Consider the following 23,432-nt stretch of genomic DNA (forward strand, 5'->3'; position numbering starts at 1 on the left):
TCCCCACTGTTTGCCTCCCCACTGCATGCAAGCAAGCAAGCAAGCACACATCTACACTAATACCATATTTCCTCACACATCGCATCAGCATCTCCCCATCCTACTGATCCTCCTGTTACACACCTACAGTAGGAACAGTTTACAGCAGACATTTAAGTTGACAGCCTTAATTGTAATTTTATACAATGGCCAACTCGCTTATGTTGGTATTGCTTGTGTTATACATTGGCTGCCTTTGTGCCCGAGCTTCTGCTTGTTTGATCCTTCACTGCGAGATGTCCCTATTTTAGCTGCCCGCCAGCACCTCCGTCTACCCCTCCCATTTCCTCCATGCTTGTGTTTAAAGTGGCGGGTAACTCCCAGGAACTCTGACTTCACTCGCCTTCCCAGTGCAGAGTTGACGATGATTTTTATGTACTCAATGATTTGTTGATGTGCAGAATTTGTGCAAGGGGCCAAGTGTTCACCTCGGTTTCCATGGCAACACAAATACCAGGCTTTTCTCTGCAATTTTTTAAGCTGGTTTTCTTTTCAGTGTTGCCTCCATTCAGCCTGCAGAATTAACTGCACTGGGCAAAGCTCCAATGACTATATGCACAGAGCTCAACTAATTCCCACAGTCTGCTTAGCGAGGCCCTATTTCATCAGACACCAAGAGCACCCAAACAGCACAAAGTGGGGGCAGTGCCTAGATGGAGAGAGAAAGAAGGGTTTCCCTGAGCTATTCATGTTTTCTAAATCTTCCTTCTATATAGTAGCTTGCAAGGCTGTGCAGTTTGTAGCACACGCCCATTACCCGAGTTGTCAGTCATGTTAAGCAATGGTCAGCACCTCGGGGTCACTTGTCTTAGACAGCTGAATTACATGGAGCAAGCTGCCAATTGTCTGTGGTATACGTGTGTGCATTTACATGCTTTGGTGTGTGTGCATGGCATGTCTGTGCCTTGTGGTGTCAGACAGAGAACAACTTAATGGAGCGTGTAATCCAAGCAGGAGCTGCTGATTTACTTATTAATTGCAGAAAGGGAGTTCTAATGGTGACGGCAGGCCCCAAGTATTCAAAAGGATTAAAGTTCACTCCAGCACACTGAAACTTCCTTTGTTTGCTGCCCTTTCCCAAGATATTTTTGACAATTAATCTTTGACTTTTCAGTCACTTTTCCAGTTGAGCTGCAAGAATATTTTGCATTAATTTGGGATTCTGTTTCTCAATTCACTTATCTTTTTGGCCCTTTGTACACTTTAATGAGATTCAGTTGAATAATACTCATGTTGCTGACTGAGCCACTAACTAAGGGGCCAAGACTAATGAATCGAGATATGTGAATTTGGATCCATTATCATGCTTTAATAATTTGAATACAACTGGGGGTAAAAAAATATATCATTTGTATGAAAGACCATAAATGTGACAGTTTGTCCCAAAAATACAATCGGTTCACTGATGTTCCATAGGAAGGGAACTAATGCGCTGACCTTCGATTACCTGTTATATACACCAGTTATATGCTATCCACTCCATACACGTTAGAAACAATGTTACAAAGGCTAATTAACCTACAAACCTACATGTCTTTGGCATGTGGGGGGGGGGTGAAACAGGAGTACCCGGAGGAAACCCACATGGTCACAGAGAGAACGTGCAAACTCCACGCAGTCAGCACCCGAGGTTAAGATCAAACCTAGGTGGGAGACAGCAGCTCTACCAGCTGTACCTTTGAGCCACCCTTGTTGGCCTGCTGTATTGGGAATGGCACAAGAATGAAATCCAATGCCAAATGTTGCCGGTGTCCAAGCACTGTTATTAGCTTTAGTCACTGGGCTGCAGGCATGTTTGAGCAATGTAATCTTTACACAATAATAGAGTGATATTAGTGGACATGCCCCAACCAGTTACTTGTTTGTGTTAGATCACTTTGATTTATTTTTGTGCTTCTTGAGGTGAAGACTGTCACATCAATTTAGATGCTCCATGCGGATGCAAGGAACTGTAGATGTGCTGGAGTAACTCAGTGGATCAGGCAACATCTCTGGAGAACATGGATATGATCCCTGGGTTAACTCCATGGTTAGATATCCTATGTTGAGAAGCACACCATTGTACGCCAACTCTGCCTAAATAAAATGCCTCGGTCCCAATCCCAATACCTCCTAGTGAATTTTTATTTTCAACCAAATCACCTCCAGCTGTCACCAAATCAGGGGCTAAGGGTAATGGACTGAGGCTAAATACTTGGACTTTACATCCAGGAAACAGAAGCCTATCATAAGATCAGTTTAATCCAAGCGGTTTAAAATAGTGTTTAACCCACTACGACCATCCTCTTCCGTGAACAATAGGGATATTTAATTCCAAGATTAATAGCAGATCCCAGTAAGGGTGAGCTGTGAATTTAACATTATTGATGAGACCACCTCATGTTTCCACACCTAATGACCACTTTGTGCAGACTTTCAGAAGATGATACGACAGACATTTCATGGCAGGTCTATAAGACCTTTTCTGTAAAATATAGTTCCCTGGGAGCATTGTCAAAAATCACAACAAGGACATGGGGGTTATGCAGTATATCAGCTTCAAGGCACCAAAGGAATGACTGCATAATAAAGAAGAATGTTCAGAGTTCCTCCCTCATTTACAGACATGTATGATCTTGTAGCATCGTGTAGCACAGTAACAGACATGTACCCTATAAAACTGCATCCCAAAGCTATACAAAAATAGATCTTTCCCCAGCAATACTGCACCCATTATTTTCTAGTGGCAGGTCTGTACCCATCAGAGTCATCGAATGTTCTTGTACAAAGAACATTCATAAACTTTCATGATGCTAATAATATAATATTATGTAACTCAAAATTAACCTTTGAAAGGATATTCCAGAAGTGTACTGTTTTGTTGTTCGCTATTTAACTGTGCACGAGGGTATATTTTGTAGCAAAGGGGAGTGCAACACAGAGTAGGGGCATGCCCGTAACAATAGAAAAGTTCAAGCATGAAGGGCCATTGTCCAGCCTCATGTTTGTGTCTGAACATTATTAAAACTACAACAATTTGTGCTTTGGAGAAAGTCCCTCAGTTTAGTTCTTCCCATAAGTTTGTAAGTGATGGGAGCAGAATTAGGCCATTTGGCCCATCAAGTCTACTCTGCCATTCAATCGTGGCTGATATATCTTTGCTTTTTAACCCCATTCTCCTGCCTTGTCCCCATAACCCCTCACACCCGTACTAATCAAACCCTTCTTTCTTTGCCTTAAAAATATTAATTAACCCAAATACTACTTTGTACCTTCGCTGCTTCCCTCTTGCACGGAAATTGAAGCTCACCACATTGCCCACTCTCAGAGATGCCTTCCTTTTCTTTGTGTAGTCTTTTACTGACCTTGGCAAGAGTGGACCAGCCCCCACAAGGTGTTGCCAGCTCTATACCTGAACCTGCCACCACACTGAGCACAATTCTGAGGCAGGATATTTAAGGTCAGCATTAAATATGCATGTCCTGGTAAACTCTGGTTTGCCATGAAGTAGGACCAGTCACAGGGGAACCCATTTGTGATAGAGCGTGCTGAGGGAAACGTCCTCCGGATAGTGAATGGGAAGGATCTATTACAAGCATTGTTCGGTTACATCCAGATATCTATCAGTCTTTTCTGTGAGTTTTAACCTTGTGAAACCCTTTACTAGTGTCAGTCTTTCATCTACATTTGGTGGTGTATAATCTACCCATTCCGATTGGTCCTGGGTTTTATTCTTTTCCATTTGCCAATTGAACTTGGTGTTCCCAAGTTCTTTTATCAACAGGTTAAATTAGCTTTGGGTCTAAAACTGGCAAAGAAAATCTGCATCTGATACAGTTGCAGGTGAATGGATCATTTAGATTAGATTAGATTAGATTAGATAGCCTTTATTGTCATTCAGACCGAAGTCTGAACGAAATTGAAGCAGTCATACATACAATACAATACAATAAAAAACAACAATAAACGCATATTAACATCCACCACAGTGAGTCCACCCAACATCTCCTCACTGTGATGGAGGCAAAAGTCTTAGGTCTCCAGTCTCTTCCCTCCTCTTCTCCTTCTGCGCTGAGGCGATATCCTCTCTATCACAGACCATTGAATGGAAATTGTTTACCCTTCTCAACAGCTCCATTGTAGTGCTGTTTCTACTCTGACTCCTCTGGTACCACAGTCCCATTTTCAGTAAGACACCTATGAAAAGTAGGGAGGAGTTGAGAAAATTATAGTTTTGAAATATTCTGCCTGAAAAGCTGACACGCAGACTTGATAATTACTTTAAGAAGGGAAGATTTGGAAGAGCTAAAATTAATCAAATGATGTTTTACAATCAGATAAACCAGAAAGGTTCATGCAAGGTGTTTCAAAAAGATACCTCCCTCCATCCCATCCCCTCCCCTCCCTTTATCAGGTTCCAGTTATCATCCTCCTTGCTTATCGGATTCCAGCATCTGTAGTCTTTCCTCCCTCCATCGTGCCCCACCTGCTATTTCTGTCCATCTCTTATCTCTTTCTACCTATCATCTGCGATCTCCCAACTCCACCCTCTCCCACCTACCTCCATCTGCCCATCATCTCCCTCCTGTTGGTTTTCTTGCTCTGAGATATTTTCACTCTGACTTTAATCGCTCTGCTGTGGGTTCAACTAGACAGGCTCCAGACTCTGAAGTTTCCTCCCCTAACATCTCCACCTCACTCTCTCCTTTAGAAAAGTACTTAAAGCTTGTCACTTTTTTGCTGTCATTTATTGTGGCTAAGTGTCAGTTTATATGTCTAGAATCATTCAACTTACACTAAACTAGCTTTATAACTGCAAGGTATCATTGATGTAGGAATTGGAAACCAACATCAATCATTTGCATTCTTAATCACCATCCAACAAGGATTTAGGGTGCGGCTTGGATAAGGTTGGGCTATGAGAAAGCATTTTCTGTTTTTGCACAAGCAAAATGGTTAACCTGTTCACTGCCAAGTTTTTTTTTCTTCCCACTATTGGTCATGACCCGAGTATACTCATAGAGTGGCACTGAACAGGTTAATGAAGGCATTAGTGCCCAGGAAACCAGCATAAGGTAATAATTGCAAGCATGGAGGGGAAAGCACACATCCCAGAGGCCATTTTTGGTGCTAAATGGTTGGGATGTGTCTGCAGGTTTAACTTGTATATTAGATGACAATTAGTTGTGCTGAAGTGAGTCAAGTACAGAGTGTTTAATTATCATAGGCACCAGAACAGTAATATTCTAACTTACTGCAGCTTTACATTAAATGCAACAACACAACAAATAAATATACAATAAACTATCAGTTATTCTAGGTAAGTCAAAATTGCGTGTTTGTCGTGATTTGTGGATGCAGGGGATTGTGCTTACTTATCCTTGTTCCGAAACCCTAATGTAGCTTTTGTTTCCTTCCTAGCTTCATTTTCAGAAAAAGTCAGGAACATGTCCCCTGATGACATCAAGATACCTCCTGAACCCATGGGAAGATGCTCCATTCATTTACAGGTATGGAGGACGAAGAGAGGAAGTGTCCAAAGTCTCGCTGGAAAATGGCACAATGTGACATACTTAGTTTATTGTTTTCTTTGAAGCTGATCTGTTTATTTTGCTAAAAAACAACTAATCTGGTTAGCACATTATACCTTAATGCAGATTGAGTTTACCTGACATTCTCTTTGATCCTGAAGATGGACACTGTGCTGGAGTAGCTCAGCAGGAGAGACAGCATCTCCGGAGAAAAGGAATAGGTGATGTTTAGGGTCAGTTTGAAGAAGGATCTCAACCCCGTAGCATCACCACTTCCTTTCGTCAACCTGCATCTACAGTTCCTTCCAACACGCGTTGATCCTGTTAAATCTTTCCCCATCACCTTAAACCTATGTCCTCTGGTTCTTGATTTCCCTACACCGGGCAAGAGACTCTGTGCATCTACCCGATCCATTCCTCTCATGATTTCATAACCACTATAAGATCACCCCTCACCCTCTTACGCTCCGAGGAATAAAGTCCCAGCCTGTTCAACCTCTTCCTATAGCTCAGACCCTCGAATCCTGGCAACATCCTCATAATCTTGGGGATATTTTTGCCAATTTAAAGGCAAAATGTAAATTCCACTGATATCGGTGAGTTTCATTGACATCCCGTATGAAATTAAACATTGTTGTTTGTGGGCCACCTCATCGTCAGATGCATTGTGAAATTAAGTTGGATTCAAGGAGCTTGCCTTGTCCTTCGCTTCATGTACAGCTATACCCAGCACCGTGAAATAGACGAGTCCCCTCCAAAATGAGTCCTATCTAAAAAGGTGTGCTCGCTGTGACTGATTGCCCTTGATACACTGCTGTACATACACATCCACAAGCTCAGGCTGCAATGTTTACAATGAGTAATGTCTTGGCCAGTATCAAGGAATGTGTTGTGCAGGTGTGAGAAGCCTGCGCAGCTTTCAACTGCGCGTGGACATGTTCTTTCCTCTCGCACATGCACAAATCGTCCACAGTCTCAGCCGGCCCATCCCACCCAACCTATGATTCACGTATGGAATTAGAGCCAGGGCAGACTGGGACAAGCACACCTGGGTTATCCTTGTGCTGGCTAATGTTGAATGTGGCAAAGTCCTTGAATTCAACTATCTGAAATATTTCACAGTGGCATACGACACATTTGACTTTGAGACTATCTACAAACAGCAGTGTTTCATTTAACATGGGCTCTCAATTGGGCGGCACAGTGGTGCAGAGGTGGAGTAGCTGCCTGACAGCCGCAGAGATCCGGGTTCGATCTGACTTCGGGTGCTGTCTGTGTGGCGTTTGCACGTTCTCCCTGTGGTCTGGTTTCCTCCCACATCCCAAAGACATGCGAGTGTGTAGATTAATTGGCTTCTGTTAATTGCCCCGAGTGTGTAATGGGATAGCTAGTATGAACAGGCGATCAATAGTCAGCGTAGACGCGGTGGGCCGAAGGGCCTGTTTCCATGCTGTATCTCTATACTAAACTAAGCTTCATGAGGAGGGCTGATATGCGAGCTTTGACATTTATTTGCCAAAGCGGGTAGAAGATGGGAAGTGGCACAGTTTTCTTACCTCTTTAATTGATGAATCCATAAGTCATAGGAGCAGAAGTAGAGCATTCGGACTATATAGTTTACTCCGCCATTCAATCATGGCTGATCTATCTTTCCCTCTCAACCCCATTCCGCTGCTGTGTATGTTCTTGCTGATGATAACTTAAATGAAAATTGACATTGTATTTATGTTTTGGAAGACAGTCATTACTACTATGTACTATTACTAAATTTCCCTGTGCTCGTTAGGGAAAGTTAAACTGAGCCATTCAGGGATGCACAAAGCCAAAATTTTGGACTTTGGAGATACAGTGCGGAAGCAGGCCGTTCAGCCCACCAAGTACCTACTGGCCAGCAATCACCCTGTATACTAGCGCTATCCTGGACACTAGGGACAATTTAACAACTTTACCCAGGCCAATTAACCTACAAACCTGTACATCTTTGGATTGTGGGAGGAAACCGGAGCACCTGGTGAAAACCCACATGGTCACAGAATGTACAAACTCCTTACAGACAGTACCCGTAGTCAGGATCGAATCCACGTCGCTGGCGCTGTAATGCCCCTGTCCCACTTAGGAAACCCGAACGGAAACCTCTGGAGACTTTGCGCCCCACCCAAGGTTTCCGTGCGGTTCCCGGAGGTTTTTGTCAGTCTCCCTACCTGCTTCCACTACCTGCAACCTCCGGCAACCACCTGCAACCTCCGGGAACCGCACGGAAACCTTGGGCGGGGCGCAAAGTCTCCAGAGGTTTCCGGTCAGGTTTCCTAAGTGGGACAGGGGCATAAGGCAGCAACTCTACTGCTGCGCCACTGTGATGCAGGAGCAGGGGAAGTAACGCAAATCTGAAATAAAAACCAAGTGGTGGGAGTAGTCAGCAGATCAGGCATTGTCCGTGGATGAAAGTAGCTAATATTTCAAGTCATAGAGGGGTACAGCATAGAAATTAGCCCTTCTGCCACCCAAGTCCATGAAACATCAAGCACCCAATTGCACACTAATCCTTGCCTAACTGGTTTATTCTCCCTCCACTTCCATCAAATTTTTGATTTGAGAAAAAAAAATTCACACTGAGTGGTGAATCTGTGGAATTCTCTGCACTCTGTAGAGGCCAGTTCATTGGCTATATTTAAAAGGGAGTTCGATGTGGCCCTTGTGGCTATAGGGATCAGGGGGTATGGAGAGAAGGCAGGTACAGGATACTGAGTTGGATGATCAGCCATGATCATATTGAATGGCGGTGCAGGCTCGAAGGGCCGAATGACCTACTCCTGCACCCATTTTCTATGTTTCGATCAACTCCCCTTTCCCCCATCCACCCACCCCCCCCATCATTCCACCATTCACTTACGCCAGGGACAACCAACTAACCAATTACCCTAACAACCCAAACATTGTGGGGGATGTGACAGGAAACTGTTGCATCCAAATGAAATTACATCATTAGAACTTGGAAAAATTAGAGATGAACATGTTCCTCTCAAAACATTATTATCTATACATCTGAGTATTTCCAGATTTTTTGTTATTTTATTTCCAGTCAGGAAGATGTCATCTTGAATGCTGAAGTTTGGTTGATCTGCATGGGACCAGCAGATGACAGTACAGTTGGCCACAGAGGCCTTGGGCAAGTGGGATGGAGAATCAATCAGCATTCAACAGACAATCCAAACTTGGTGACCGTCTGCAGAAAAGTGTGACCCCACAATGAGGATACATTTGGTTTAGTTTAGATATCGAGCGTGGAAACAGGCCCTTCGGCCCTATGGGCCCGTGCCTACCATGGACAATGTACCAAAGCCAATTAACCTGTACGTCTTTGGAATGTGGGAGGAAACCGGATCACCCGGAGAAAACCCTCGCGGAACGTACAAACTCCGTGGAGACAGCACCTGTGGTCAGGATCGAACCTGGGTCTTTAGCACAGTAGGGCAGTAACTCCTCCGCTGTGCCACCGTGCCACCCCTAACACTGGTCATCAACAGAACTGAGCAAATTCTGAAGCAGGTTGGGCTTGAGTCTATTGGTTGAAAGCGTATGCATGTGTGAATAAATTCAGCCCCATAATTACCCATTGAGTGTTAGCTGCTTTATTCTGTGTCTCCACAGGAGAAGATTCAGAAGCTGTATGACAGAAAGCTGAATGAAGGACTTGACATGAACAATATGATCCAGAGAAAAAAAGAATTTCGCAATCCCAGGTTTGTGTGTTTGGGTCAGAACCAGGTTTGGGGCTAACGGCTTTATCGCATGAGGAAACAAGGAATGGTTCTAAGCTGAGACTGTGGGTTAGCTCAAGGGTCAGGTCGAGCTGGGATTCATGAAGAAAGGGGTTGTTCTTTGGCTGTTTAGAGCAGGTGTCTGCTTTCGGGGAGACGGAGGCTGTACTCGGTTCCAGTTGGAGAGGGGGTGCTCTAGAGGAAGTCACTGCTCAGCACTTACTGGTCGATTGGATTGTCTGTTGAATATTGTTATCATAATGTTTATGCCTTGGTTTTAACTCATAACTTTTTGCCTCTCTGTTTAGTATTTATGAAAAACTGATCCAGTTCTGCGGCATCGATGAACTAGGCACAAACTATCCCAAGGTATTTGTAGATTGGTTATTGCATGTGAACCAATCATGGTAGAGTAGCATCATTAACCCCACCTTACTGTATGCTTTATATTTAACACCCACTTCCTACATTAAGTAGCCTTGGAAGCGGTAGTGATGAACTAACAACCTGCTGTACCGCTATACTATATGTTACAATTAACGATGACTTCAACTATAGACCTGTGATACATTAATCATTTACAGTATTTGTCAATTCCTCAGTCCAAATAGTACTGATTATTTATTTGTGTTCAGCTTCCTTTTGGTGAGAAATGCACATGGTGCGTACTGACCTTGAAGTGTGGTGAAAGCCAAAATATGAAACCAGTCAAGATGAAACGGGTGGTTGTGATCAGATAACGGGACATGGATTTTAAAAGCCTCAGGATAGTAAGAGGTGGGAGAAAACTGGGGGATACATGTTACCCAGCTCCGAGTTGCTAGAAACGAAAGAGATAGAACTGAGCTAGTGAAGTCTTGATTTGAATCGAGTGGGCATGAGATAGGAGTTGATATAACAATGTGGAGTTTTATCAATTTGTACAAATCAGTTTGAGTTTGAAATTCTGTGAATCAAATTTTTGAATTTCAATTCTTCTCAACTACCAGTTCTGTTGCTGTATTCAGAGCCTTAAGCAAACCAAGAGTGTAAAAGATCACAATACTAAGCCTTAAGTTGTGTGTGAATAATGCATTGCTTTTGCAGATGGACAAGGTTTAATGCTACCCTCATGCCCCTTTAGTGCTGGATTACAATACTATCTCAGAGAAGTTTTTATTTTTTAATATACATTAACCAGTTGAAAGATTTTTGCAGTTTGCTGTCATTTTTTTCAAGCATCAAAAATCATTAAAACCCCTTTTGTATTATCCTGATAGTACTTGTGTATTGTATTAGGTATGTTGCAAAGCCTACCTGAAGCGTCGCTGTAAATCTGTCGCTGCGGGTGTGCGCGATTTTGGCGCCATTTAGAGGGGGCGGGTTTAAAACGCGATTTTCTCTAAGCTGTTCCAATCGAAAATGTTCAGCCTAGTTAATTATTAACGAAAAATCGCTGAAAGACCCCGTCGCAAAAGCTATTATTAGGTTTAAAGGCCTTGAATAATAGTTATAGTAGTTTAAAAATCAATCTCTAAACCCGCGACCAATTATATGAATCTTTTCAGCTTGAAATATTCCAAAGTTCTTTACAAATAATAAAATACTGGGTCAGGTCAACTCCTGAGCTGATACTACAACGATGTATTAAGACATAGTGAACATTCCATGGATGCAATGCATCTGCTGTATTAAAGGCACTGTCAGCAATGTGAGTAGAAGAATGGATGGACGTTATTCCAATGAATTTGATGTGTTCCTTTCTCCGCAGGACATGTTTGACCCTCATGGATGGTCAGAAGACTCGTACTATGAAGCCCTAGGTAATGTTTTATTGGAGCTGGTGGGGACCATTCCTCCATCAATAAGCACCTATATTGATCACTCTCAATGTTAACAGAGCCTTATTCTGATCTGTTCTGACCCCATCTCATTCTCCTCTGACAGCCAAAGCACAGAAAATAGAAATGGACAAGATAGAGAAAGCCAAGAAGGAGCGGACAAAGGTGAGTGAAACACTCCCACCTCAATACCATTGAAGCTGCATGGACAGGAAACAGTCATGTGAGTTCCTTCTGCCTAAACATTGTATCTTGATAGCAACTGAGCTTTGTTCTAACGGTCATTTTGGGGGGATATTTGGTCATTGCTGGAAGTGCCAGCATTTATTGTCTATCCCTAAACGCTGTTAAAATAGGTCATGATGAGTAGCCGCCTTGAACCAATTGTGTAATAGTTGTGATGTGCATGAATGCCCCTGCTATATGAACGGTACCAGACACGCCACACATAGAAAGACACACAGTGCTGGAGTAACTCAACAGGTCAGGCAGCATCTGTGGAGAACATGGATAGGCAACGTTTTGGATTGGGACCCTTCTTCAGTCTATCCAAGTTCCCCAGGACATGCTCCGGACAACTCGGACCCACTGAGTTACTCCAGCACTTTGTGTCTTTTTTTGTAAACCAGCATCTGAAATCCCTTTTTTCTAGGTCACAGGTGGGGTGTTTGTATATGAATTCAAAACTTGGCTGCACCTTTGGACAGTGGGCTAACAATAGATTCATTGTTACAACAACTGAGTGAATGAGAATGGGAGTCCTAAGGGTAAAGAACCTCAACTATCCAGTACAGGTGCACAACCTTTTATCCGGAAACCGAAAAGCTCCGAAAACCGGACATTTTTTCCAGGATGTCGTCTGCACACCAAAGCTCGCGTTTGGCGCCAAACTTGACCCGAAACGACCCACAGTCAACCCAGGTCTGTACTACTGTAGCGCCTGCCTCCTCCCCGGAGACCGGGGAGACACTTAAACATCTGTAAATCATTGCTTAAATGTTAGTCAGTTAGTTTGGAGGGCTTTTATGTGAAGGGGGGAGGGGGGGGGGGGAGGGTGAAGGGGGAAACTTTAATTCTTAGTCCCCTACCTGGTCGGAGAGGCGGGGAGCGGGCAATGCCTTATCGGGTCGCCGTGCAGTAAGCTCCGGAGCGCTGTGGCCGCCGACTCCCAACATCGTGGAGCTGGGGCTGCGGGCGTCCGGCCGCGGGCGGCGCCGGTTGTAGCTCCGACCCCGGCAACTCTACCCCTGGCTGCGCGGCCACAGCGCTCCAGAGCTTACCGAACGGCGACCCGGTAAGGCATTGCCCGCTCCCCGCTGGAATCCCAGTGCTGTGGCCGCCGACTCCCAACATCGCGGAGCTGGGGCTGCGGGCGTCCGGCCGCGGGCCGCGCTGGATTTGGAGCGCCGCGCAGCCAGGGGTAGAGTTGCCGGGGTCGGAGCTCCAACTGGCGCCGCCCGCGGCCGGACGCCCGCAGCCCAGCTCCGCGATGTTGGGAGTCGGTGGCCACAGCGCATCGGAGCTTACCGAACGGCGACCCGGTAAGGCATTGCCCGCTCCCCGCCTCTCCGACCAGGTAGGGGATTAAGAATTAAAGTTTCCCCCTTCACCCCCCCCCCACCCCAAAAAATCCCTCCAAACTAACTGACTGACATTTAAGCAATGATTTACAATGATTCCCCGGTCTCCGGGGAGGAGGCAGCCGCTCCAGACTTTTCAAGCCGCCCGCGCTACCTACCTAATCTACGCTACAAATCTTCCATTCCGAAATCCGAGAAGTGTCTGGTCCCAAGGCTTTCGGATAAAAGGTTGTGTACCTGTAATATGTTGGGGTAAACCAACAAAGTACCTTATTGCTGGGGAATGTGTGGATTTGTACTCGGAGGGGAAGTCTAACATTGTGCTTTGGTCGATCAGGTGAGACTGTTTGTTTTGTTTGATTTAAGTTTCAATTCTTTCCTTTTTTGTAGATTGAATTTGTAACCAGAACAAAGACAGGAACCAATACCAGCTCGGGCACGGCGGCCACCGCCACCACCACGGCAAGCACAACCGCGGCAGGTAAGGTGTTGCATGGGAACACATCAACCACAGGCTGGAAACCGTGTGATGCACGAGGCAGAAGGGCACACAGGGCAGGAGAGCACATGGAACAGGAGGATGCACAAGGAGAACACAAAGGGCAGGAGGGTGGAGCAAGGGAGAGCACACGGGGAGGAGGGAACACAACAGTTGAGGGCACAAGGGGCAGTGGGGCACACAGCAAGGGAGGGATCATGGGACAGAAGGGCATAGAAATTGGGCGGCCGAAGGAGCAAGAGGGCACATAACAAGGGAGGGCACATGTGCCAGAAGTGCACACAGCAGGTACGGGCACAAGGAGAGGAGGGAAGCTGTCTCAGAGATCTGGAACTTGTCCTCCCAGCTGGTGTGCTGTGTGGAACGCAGGCAAATATTTGTGTTTTTTATGTCCGCCTTTCCTCCTTCAGATTCTCAGAAAAGGAAGAGTAAATGGGACTCTGCGGTGCCCGTAACGACAATAGCCCAGCCGACAATCATCACGACCACTGCCACCCTCCCGGGAGTCGTCACCGTCACCACCAGCGCCACCGGAGCGAAAACCACCGTCATTTCTGCGGTGGGGACCATCGTGAAGAAAGCCAAGCAGTGAGCACGGGAAAACGTAGGGCAGCCGCGGAGATCAGGCTCCTCCAAACCAGCCTCGGATTCTCAAACTTTCGTAACTATTGGCAACAACCGCTCCTCACTGTGTACCTGTGACAAGCCCTCAGTGGAACCCTTCATCGCCCCAGGCAGGGATCTCAGTGTCCTGCACTCTCTCAAAACCAACGCGACATGTCCTGGATGAGCGCTGAAGAGTGAGTTATTTGTACAGTGAGAAATACAGCCTATAACCTGGATAACTGGAGGAATGGGGTGGGGTGGTGGTGGCTTGTTATATGCAGATATAGAAGACCAGATGGATGGTAATGAGAAAGGGGGTGCGGATGGGACAGGGTGAAACCATAGAAGAGAGGCCAATGGATTAAGTTGGCATGCAAGGATATTGATTGAGATCCTGTCTGCCATGTGTTGCATGATTGTTGTGGATTACATTGGTAAACGTGCCCACAATAGTATGTGAATATTATGAAGCAGAGTGTAAACTGCTGGCAGAGTGTAAACACAAATAAAAGCCTTTTTACTTCCTTGCATGTTCAAACACTCCTGGTTTCCTTCACAGAAACCACAACGTGAAACATTTCAGCGTGTTGGGGACTTTTGTTTTCAGTCTGCTCTCCCACTTCAAGTGCCAGCTCTTCCTGGGAGTCCTTTGGTTGGGAGTCCAACCAAGCCTGAGTCCAGACTTTATGGGCAGACCTCGCGGGTCAGAACCCACACGGGATGGAGCCCGGGCTTCGCAGGTTGGAGGTGGAGTCGACGAAGCCAACTGTGGTGCCCGAGGCTGGGGCCAGGGTCAACGCTACCGAGGTGTCCGGAGAGGACGTGGCTGTGATAGTGAAGAGGTCGGTGTGGAGGTCGATGACGGCGCTGACCGACGGTCGAGGACGGACCATGGGGAAGTGCGGACACTGCTGCCGGGGGGAAGAACAAAGGAGGTCCCGGAGTGGGGGGACCGCCGTGAGGGGGGGGGGGGGGGGGGGGAAGAAAGGGGGACATGGCACGGGTGTACTTTGTAATTTTGTGTGCATACTTTATGGGCAACTACTTGCACACTTTGGGTATGCAATCAAAGAATTACACTGTGACTTGTCACGTGTAAAGTATTCAATTCAAGACAATTGATTATGATGGCAGCCCATGCTGGTCCGAGTCTCACTAGATGAGGCAAGATTTTTGGCTGGGATAATAGTACAGGTCCACCGCCGATTTTTCGGCCCCCCCCCCCCCCCCCCCCCTCTACTCCAGATCAAATCCCACCCCACCTCCGGAAGTCCCACTGAAAATGTAGCGCCTAGGCGGGGTGAGGCAGTCGATCCCGACCTCATTGGGACTTCCGCACCGATCAGGGGGGCTGAATTTGCCTCCTACATCCGGGGCTCTGGAACTCAAGTCGGGGGAGCGGGCAGATCCGTTCCCATTGCCGACTTTGCAGGCCGGCATCTCGGCTCTCCAAGGACATGACCTTTGTTGGTCCAGCAAAATGGATAATCCAGAACAGCTCTGGAACCAAGGGTGAAGGGAAATCAGTGGTGGACCCATACATATTTCCTCACCCAGTGGGTATTCTGTATTGTATGAGGTGCTGATCCTTCTGGGATCAGGTGAGGTAACACAGGTTAGGATTTGCTATGAACCATCTGCTCTGTGATGTTTGGTGAATGGGGGAATTTCTCAGTGAGGGAAGCATTGCTCTCCATCTACCATCCTGGTAGTCGCGTACTGTACGGGGATGGTAGCACCTCTTTGCCGTCTGCCTCTATTAGTCAATAACAAACCTAGAATAAGGTAGGGAATTCTCCAATGCACAACTACAAGTCTAAGGTCACCTTGTTCCTTTAAGCTTGCTGCACCACCCACCTGTTCTTTGTCAGACATTATGTGTTTATTAATTTTGAAGAAATCTTTCATTTTAATCTGAATGAATCATTAAGTGCTGTTATCCCACTGAAGGCTTGTTCACAGAGATATTGCTTCCTAGAGATTTGTTTCAGAGGTTCCTGTGTTAGTCAACTGCTTCAAACCCCAACAGCACCAAGAAAACCACTTTCTATTTTGTTTTCCCCAATTGCTCCTCATAATTCCATCCATTCTTCCTATCATTCATTATGTTCTCTTGGTAATCCATCATTCCACCGTGCCAAAAATGCTTAAGAAGAAAATGTCCATGATAACTCAAAGATAGACAAAAGTGCTGGAGAAACTCAGCGGGTGCAACAGCATCTATGGAGTGAAGGAAATAGGCAACGTTTCGGGCCGAAACCCTTCTTTTCAAGGTATGTCCATGGTAACTAGCATCTAGAATGGACTGTCAATGGACTGCAGATGCTGGAAACTGCTGGAGGAACTCAGTAGGTCAGTCTGAAGAAGGGTCCTGACATGAAAAGTCACCTGTCTATTTCCAACGACAGATACTGCCTGCTGAGTTCATTTTTTTTCTACCTAGAACGGGCTACTTGTTATGATCACTATTTGTAACTATGGCTGATTACTGAAATGATGAACCGAACCGGTCCTGAACCTGAACAGACTGAGTGGTGATGAGCAGGTGAAGCCAAGTGGACACTTCAAGTTGCCAGCACCACCTCTCACCACTCTTTGCAAATCAAACACTCTATGCTCAGGAAATTATGAGTCTGAAGAAGGGTTTCGGCCCGAAACGTCGCCTATTTCCTTCGCTCCATAGATGCTGCTGCACCCGCTGAGTTCCTCCAGCAATTTTGTGTACCTTCGATATTCCAGCATCTGCAGTTCCCTTTTGAACACTCTATGCTCAGGTCCGTTCCTACATTTGAAATGGTGGGTGAAAATGGAGAAGTCCCGGGACTGATTGTGTTATTCACCTCTTTACTGGCATCAGTGATCAGGCATCAACACCAGTATTAAGGTTCATCTTCACCAGTGAAATTCAGTTCTTTCATATGCAGGTTAATGTATTATTGGTGAGAAATCATGTAAGCATGCAAAGTAATTGGGTTGATCTGGGTTTGTGTCTTCATGTTTTCTCATGAGGCACAATATGAAACCAGACTTGCTCCTTTCACAAGCCGGGGTAATGCCAAGGTTTAGCCACCTCTAATGCAGAAGGCACGCCAGCCAGTTCCTGAAAATGTCAGTTTGATGCCAGACAGACCGTTACCGGTGATATGAATTGAGGGATAAATATTGAATAAAATACTGCATTTCTTGGACTAGTGCAAGGGAATCATGAACATGCACAAGAGGACATGGTTTTTGGTTCAACCTCTCGACCCAAAGAGACTACCACCATCAGCACAGTAATACCTTTACGACAACGAGAGGTTTGACTGAATTATAATCAAGGTGCAAGGATATGGTTATAGTGTATGTCTAAAATCAAAGGCAGAAAATGCTAGTGATGCTGAATCAAGGAGCGTCCATAAAGAGAGAAACAGTTGTGTGTAAATGTCTTTCATAGACAATACTTTCTCTCTCCACATGGGTTGTCTAACGCACTGAATATCGCATTTCCCATTTTTTCGTTTAGCTTAGTTCAGAGAAACAGCGCGGAAATGGGCCCATCGGCCCACCAGCGATCCCCATACTGTGCAAAGAGAAGGATTTAACATTTCAGGTTGAAGGCCCTTTGTTAGAATTCAGGAAGAGAGAAAATAAGATTTGAGTTGCAGTGAGGATGAGTAAGGGAGGGATAGCACAAAGGGAAATGTCAAATAGGGAATATGTCTGACCAGGGGTTGCCGCAGGGATAGATTATAGAAGATTAATGGGGAAAGTTAGAGAGAAAATCAACTAAAGCTATGTGTACATTCATCACCGAGCCCATTCCAAAGGCTTGAGTACAAACCTGAGTTGACTCCAGGACTGAACTAGTGCTCCACCATTAAACTGAGATCTCTTGCTCTCTCACATGGATTACTTGGTAAAAAATAAGAGAATTCTGCTGTCCTGGACAATTTATTCATCAACTAATGTCCAATAATAACCAACAAATAAGTTATTTAATCATTTACTCAGTTAGTGTGGGAGGTGTTAATTATGTAATCATAAATGGTCATAATCATTATAGTCATCCATCATTATAAACTATTTATTGGGTTTAAACCACCTTGCCCTGTCACAATGAATGATAATATAAATGCAAATTTTTTCTTTATGTTATTTCATCATCCTATATACATATTCTCTGAATTATTATCCAAATATAAAATTCAAAATCCTGATAATGCTTCAAGTAGGTGGCGTGCTTCCAACTGTAAGTGCGTCCTCCTCCAAGCAGTTGTTGGTCCGTCCTGTCCAGCGATGGAGATTTGAGGGGGCAGTGGAGGAATGCAGGCCTCATAGCTACATGAATTCCCAAAACAACACAAAGGCTTTGAAGTCTTTTCACAGAAGCTGACAGAGAGCCCATTGTCATGGTCTAACTCGATGAGTTCATGCCAAGCAGTGGCTGATGTCTCAGACCGTGATGTTTTATCATAGAAATTGTACGCGGAAAAAATGACAACTTTTAAAAGGACATTTGGGCAGATATATGCAAAGTGTTTAGTGGGAGATGGACCAAGTGCAGCAAATGGAACTAGCCCAGTATGCCAACCCAAATAGGGCTTGTTTCTGTGCTGTAGACTCAATGACCCTAGTTAAAGTTTGAGCAGGTAGATGGAAGATAAAACTACTGGTTTAGAGGGATATGGGCCAAACACCATATCTAATGATGGTGTGGATAAGTTGGTCAATGTGAATAAGTAGACAAAAATGCTGGAGCAACTCAGCAGGTGAGGCAGCATCTATGGAGCGAAGGAAATGGGCAACGTTTCAGGTCGAGACCCTTCTTCAGACTGATGTGAGGGTGAGAGGGGGCGGGAAGAAGAAAGGAAGAGGTGAAGACTGGGCTGAGGGAGAGCTGAGAAGGGGATGAGAAAGCAGGGACTGCCTGAAATTAGAGACGTCAATGTTCATACTGCTGGGATGTAAACTGCCCAAGCGAAATATGAGGTGCTGCTCCTCAAATTTACGGTGATACTCACTCTGGCCATGGAGGAGGCCCGGGACAGAAAGGACCGATTCGGAATGGGAGGGGGAGTTGAAGTGCTGAGCCACTGGGAGATCAGGTAGGTTAATGTGAACCGAGCGGAGGTGTTGGTCGAAGCGATCGCCAAGCCTACGCTTGGTCTCACCGATGTAGAGCAGCTGACACCTAGATCAGCAGGTGCAGGTGAACCTCTGCTGCACCTGGAAAGACTGCTTGGGTCCTTGAATGGATTCAAGGGAGGAGGTAAAGCGACAAGTGTAGCATTTCATGTGGTTGCAAGGAGAGGGGTGTGGTTTTAAGTGGGAAGGGACAAATTGACCAGGGAGTTATGGAGGGAGCGGTCTATGCGGAAAGCAGACAGGGGAGGAGATGGGAAGATGTGGCCAGTGGTGAGATCCCGTTGGAGGTGGCGAAAATGTCGGAGGATTATTTGTTGTATTTGACGGCTGGTTGGGGGGATGGTGAAGACAAGGGGGACTCTGCCCTTGTTACGAGTGTGGGGATGGGGAGTGAGAGCAGAGTAACAGGGTATCGAAGAGTCCCTGGTGAGAGCCTCATATTTAGTAGAAGAGGGGAACCCTCTTTCCCTGAAGAATGAGGACATCTCTGATATTCTGGTGTGGAAACACCTCATCCTGGGTGCAGATGCGGCGTAGACGGAGGAATTGGGAGTAGGGGGTGGAGTCCTTACAGGAAGCAGGGTTGGAAGAAGTGTAGTCCAGATAGCCATGGGAGTCAGTGGGTTTATAGTGGATGTCGGTCAAAAGTCCATCACCTGCGATGGAGATAGTGAGGTCTAGAAATGGTAGGGAAATGTCGGAAATGGTCCAGGTGTATTTGAGTGTCGGATGGAAGTTAGTGGTGAAATGGATGAAGTCAGTGAGTTGTGTGCGGGTGCAGGAGGTAGCACCAATCCAGTCGTCGATGTAGCGGAGGTAGAGTTTGGGGATAGGGCCCTGGTATGCCTCGAACAAAGATTGTTCGACGTACCCTACAAAGAGGCAGGCATAGCTGGGGCCCATGCGCATGCCCGTAGTTACACCTTGAAATGGGAGGAGTCAAACGAAAAGTTGTTAAGGGTAAGGACCAGCTCCGCTAGGCGGAGGAGAGTTTCCGTAGACGGGGATTGGTTGGTTCTGCGGTCGAGGAAAAGACCATGATCATGTAGGTTGATGCGTGACTGGAGAAATGTTGTAAAACGGATTCAGATTCAGACCAAAACTCAAGAAGTAAATATACAAACAAATTTCAAAAAGTTGTCAAAGTGATAGGGTAGTGATAATGGCAGAGGGTGGTGCATTGTGGAATTCATTACCACAGACGGCTGTGGAGGCCAAATCAATGGATATTTTTAAAGCAGGGATTGATGGGTTCTTAATTAGTACGGTGTCAAAGGTGCTAGGGAGAAGGCAGGAGAATGGGGTTGAGAGGGAAAAATAGATCAGCCATGATCAAATAGCCGAGCAGACTCGATGGGCTGAATGGCGTACGTCTAATGATCTTATGGAAAAGTAATGAAGAAATGCATTCACAGAACATTTTTGATCAGTCTGTTTCCAATGCAACATGAAAGGAAGTGGTGCAAGTTCTTGAGATAGAAGTGGTGGATGTGAAGGAGCATTTAGGAATGAGTGATCACACTATCTTAGGTTTTAGAGTCCTATTGAAAGGGACAAGTAGCTTCACAGTCAGTTGTTCCTTCAGTGGAGGATATTTGCTTTTGGTGAGCTGGCAAATCTCCCCCAGTCAACAAGACCATGTCTACATTGCCTTCGTCTGAAGTCATGCATTATTACTCATAGGACTGTGTCATTGCATTGTTACAAAACCGGCAAACCACAAGACTCTCCCATCCAGTAAAATCACCGGTCAGAATTTTTTTTAAATTGTAGATGTTGGAAATCTGAAACAAATACAGACAATACTACAAAGGCATTTCATGAAGTGCTTTATCACATGCTGATTTTTTTTTTAATGACTTTCATTTCCATTTTGTTGAGAAGATTTGGTGATAATTTGCTGAAATTTCCCTTGGAAGGTGGCTTTAGAATTAGCAGAGGGTATAAAAATCGTATCAATTAATCCATAATGAAAGCAGCTGAACTTAAATGTGAAATGTCAAGCAGGTTAATTTGTCATCTCATTAATGATTTTCCATCTCATTAATCATGTATTAATAACAATTAATTGACCCTCCCCCCACCCACCCCCCTCCCAGCAGAAAAGACAATATCTTAATGCATTGGTCCCTTCCAGGCTTTAGCTGGTGATACTTGCTGCAAGGATTAGCTGAATGCACCTTGTCTTGTTCCATATGGCTGAAATCTTTGCTAAGCCGGGGAGTTTATGATAGTGGGCATCGCTCCATGAGACCTAGCGCATGGACCGAACTTTGGAAATGGCACCAAATCTGGCAACTCAAAAAGAATTTCACTGTGTTTTGCGCGTGACAAAAAACCCCACTATTGAACTGTTGAGGTCAGGCAGCATCTGTGGAGTGATGGGAGGGAAAGTTGATAGTGTTATAAAGTTAAGCAACAACCTCCTGTGTTCTGCTAGTGTCACTCAGTTCCTCACCTCATTACAACCTTGGTCCAAACATGAACAAAAGAGCTGAACTCCAGAGGTGAAGTGAGAGTAACTGCCCTTGGCAATCAAAATAGCATTTGATTATGGCATCAGAGAGCCCTGGGTAAACTGAGGTCAATAGGAATCAGGGGGAAACCCTCTTGTTGGTTGGATTTATACCTAGCACAAAGGAAAATGTTGTGGTGGTCGGACATTAATCATCTCACCCACGGGACATCCCTGCAGGAGTTCCTCATGGTCTTGTCTTTGGCCCACACATTTTCCATTGATTCATCAATGACCTTCCCTCAGTTACAAGGTGCAAAGAAGGGATGTTCTCTGTTGAATGCACAATGCTCAGCACCATTTGTGATAAGTCAGTTAATGAAATGGTCCACAAGCAATGCAGCAGGTGACCAATATCCAGGCTGGGCAGATAGGTGGCAAGCAACAGACACCACAAAAGTGCAGACAATGATGATATCCAACAAGAGAAAATCCAACTGTCACCTCCTGACATTCAATGGAATTACCACCATGGACTCCACTACGATTCATATCCTGGGAGGTTACCCTTGAGCAGAAACCAAACTGGAGTCGTCATGTACACAATGTGGCCACAACAGCAGGTCAGATGCTCAGAATCCTGAGGAGTAACTCATCTCCGAACACCCAAAAGCCTGCCCTCCATCAAGTCTGGAGTGTGACGGAATCCTTTCCATTTGCTTGGATGAGTGTGTGGGCGGCGCGACCGACGTCGCAGCGGCCTCTGCAGTCTGTATTTTTTATTTTTTTGTCCTGTTGAGGGTTTAGTTTGTAGCGGGTTTTTAAATGTGTATATGTGGGGGGTGGGGGGTGGGTGGGGGAAACTTTTAAATCTCTTCCCTGCATGGAGACCCGACCTTTTCCCTGTCGGGTCTCCGTTGCCGTTGGGGCCTAGCGCCGTGGAGCGGCCTCCAACCGGAACGACCTGGAGGCTCAAGTCACGGAGCCTGTGGAGTTGTGGACCTACCTCCGTGGAGTTGTGGAGCTGCGGAGCTGCGGAGCTGCGGAACTACCTCCGTGGAGCTGGCCAGCTTCGGAGCGTGGAGAGCTGCGGTGGCACGCTGCTGCGACCCGACTCCGGTTGATGGTGACACCGGGAGCTCGCGGGTCCCCGGTGGGAGACTGCTTTGCGGGGCACCGGCAACGGCGACTTCTCCCGCCCGAATTGCGGGGTTGAGAGTGACCTGGAGCGGGGCCTTACAACGCCCAGCGTGGCTTTAATTTGCCGCGGACTTGCTAGCGCCCGTCGGGGGCTCCAAGACCCGGGGCAGGGCCTTACATCGCCCGGCGTGGCTTTGAGTGGCCGTGGACTTGCTAGCGCCCGCTGGGGGCTTTGACCTCGACTTCGGGAGAGGAATGGAGAGCAGGGGAGAGACAAGACTTTGCCTTCCATCACAGTGAGGAGGAGACTCACTGTGATGGATGTTTGTGTAAATTCTGTTGGTGTGCGTCTTGGTTCTTTTCTTGTATGACTGCAGAAACTAAATTTTGTTTGAACCTCATGTGAGGTTCAAATGACAAATAAAAGGTATTGTATTGTATTGAATACAGCTTCATCAACGCTCAAGAAATTTGACACTGTACATTACTTAATAACTTGTTTGATAGACACCCCTTCCACAACAATTCACTCACTCCACCACTGGGACACAGTTGCAGCAGAATGCACTGCACTGCAGCAACTCACAAAGACGTGTTAGACAACTCCATCCATGTTCCAACCTCACGTCCTCTGCCAGGAAGGACAATGGCAGCAAAAGCAATGGAACACCACCACCACCAAGACTTTGGAGATGCATTTGGATGGGGTTATGATGCTGAGGGCAGACCTATAATTGATAAATAGGAAACTGATATAGGTGCCCATGCTGTCCAGATGTTCCAGCGATGACTTTAGGGCCGTGGAGATGATGCCTGCCATGGATATGTTGCGTCGGTAGACGAACTGCAGTGGATTAAGATTGTCTGTGAAATTGGAGTTAAGTGTGCCATGACCAGC

The 23,432-nt window shown here is 45.9% G+C and overlaps 1 protein-coding gene across 1 annotated transcript in view; it reads left to right on the forward strand.

Moving 5' to 3' along the window:
- LOC116988007 (SAP30 binding protein) overlaps positions 1 to 14,346 on the forward strand; it is a 48,440-nt gene extending 34,094 nt beyond the window's left edge. Inside the window, exons 5-11 of the mRNA XM_033044403.1 lie at positions 5,440 to 5,528; positions 9,198 to 9,289; positions 9,616 to 9,676; positions 11,058 to 11,109; positions 11,234 to 11,292; positions 13,098 to 13,188; positions 13,617 to 14,346. Coding sequence (XP_032900294.1) covers positions 5,440 to 5,528; positions 9,198 to 9,289; positions 9,616 to 9,676; positions 11,058 to 11,109; positions 11,234 to 11,292; positions 13,098 to 13,188; positions 13,617 to 13,798 — 626 coding nt within the window. The 3' untranslated portion in view covers positions 13,799 to 14,346. The remainder of the gene's footprint in view (positions 1 to 5,439; positions 5,529 to 9,197; positions 9,290 to 9,615; positions 9,677 to 11,057; positions 11,110 to 11,233; positions 11,293 to 13,097; positions 13,189 to 13,616) is intronic.
- The last annotated feature ends 9,086 nt before the right edge of the window (positions 14,347 to 23,432 follow it).

The sequence above is a fragment of the Amblyraja radiata genome, chromosome 26, assembly GCF_010909765.2.
Source record: "Amblyraja radiata isolate CabotCenter1 chromosome 26, sAmbRad1.1.pri, whole genome shotgun sequence".
Lineage (NCBI taxonomy): Eukaryota > Metazoa > Chordata > Chondrichthyes > Rajiformes > Rajidae > Amblyraja > Amblyraja radiata.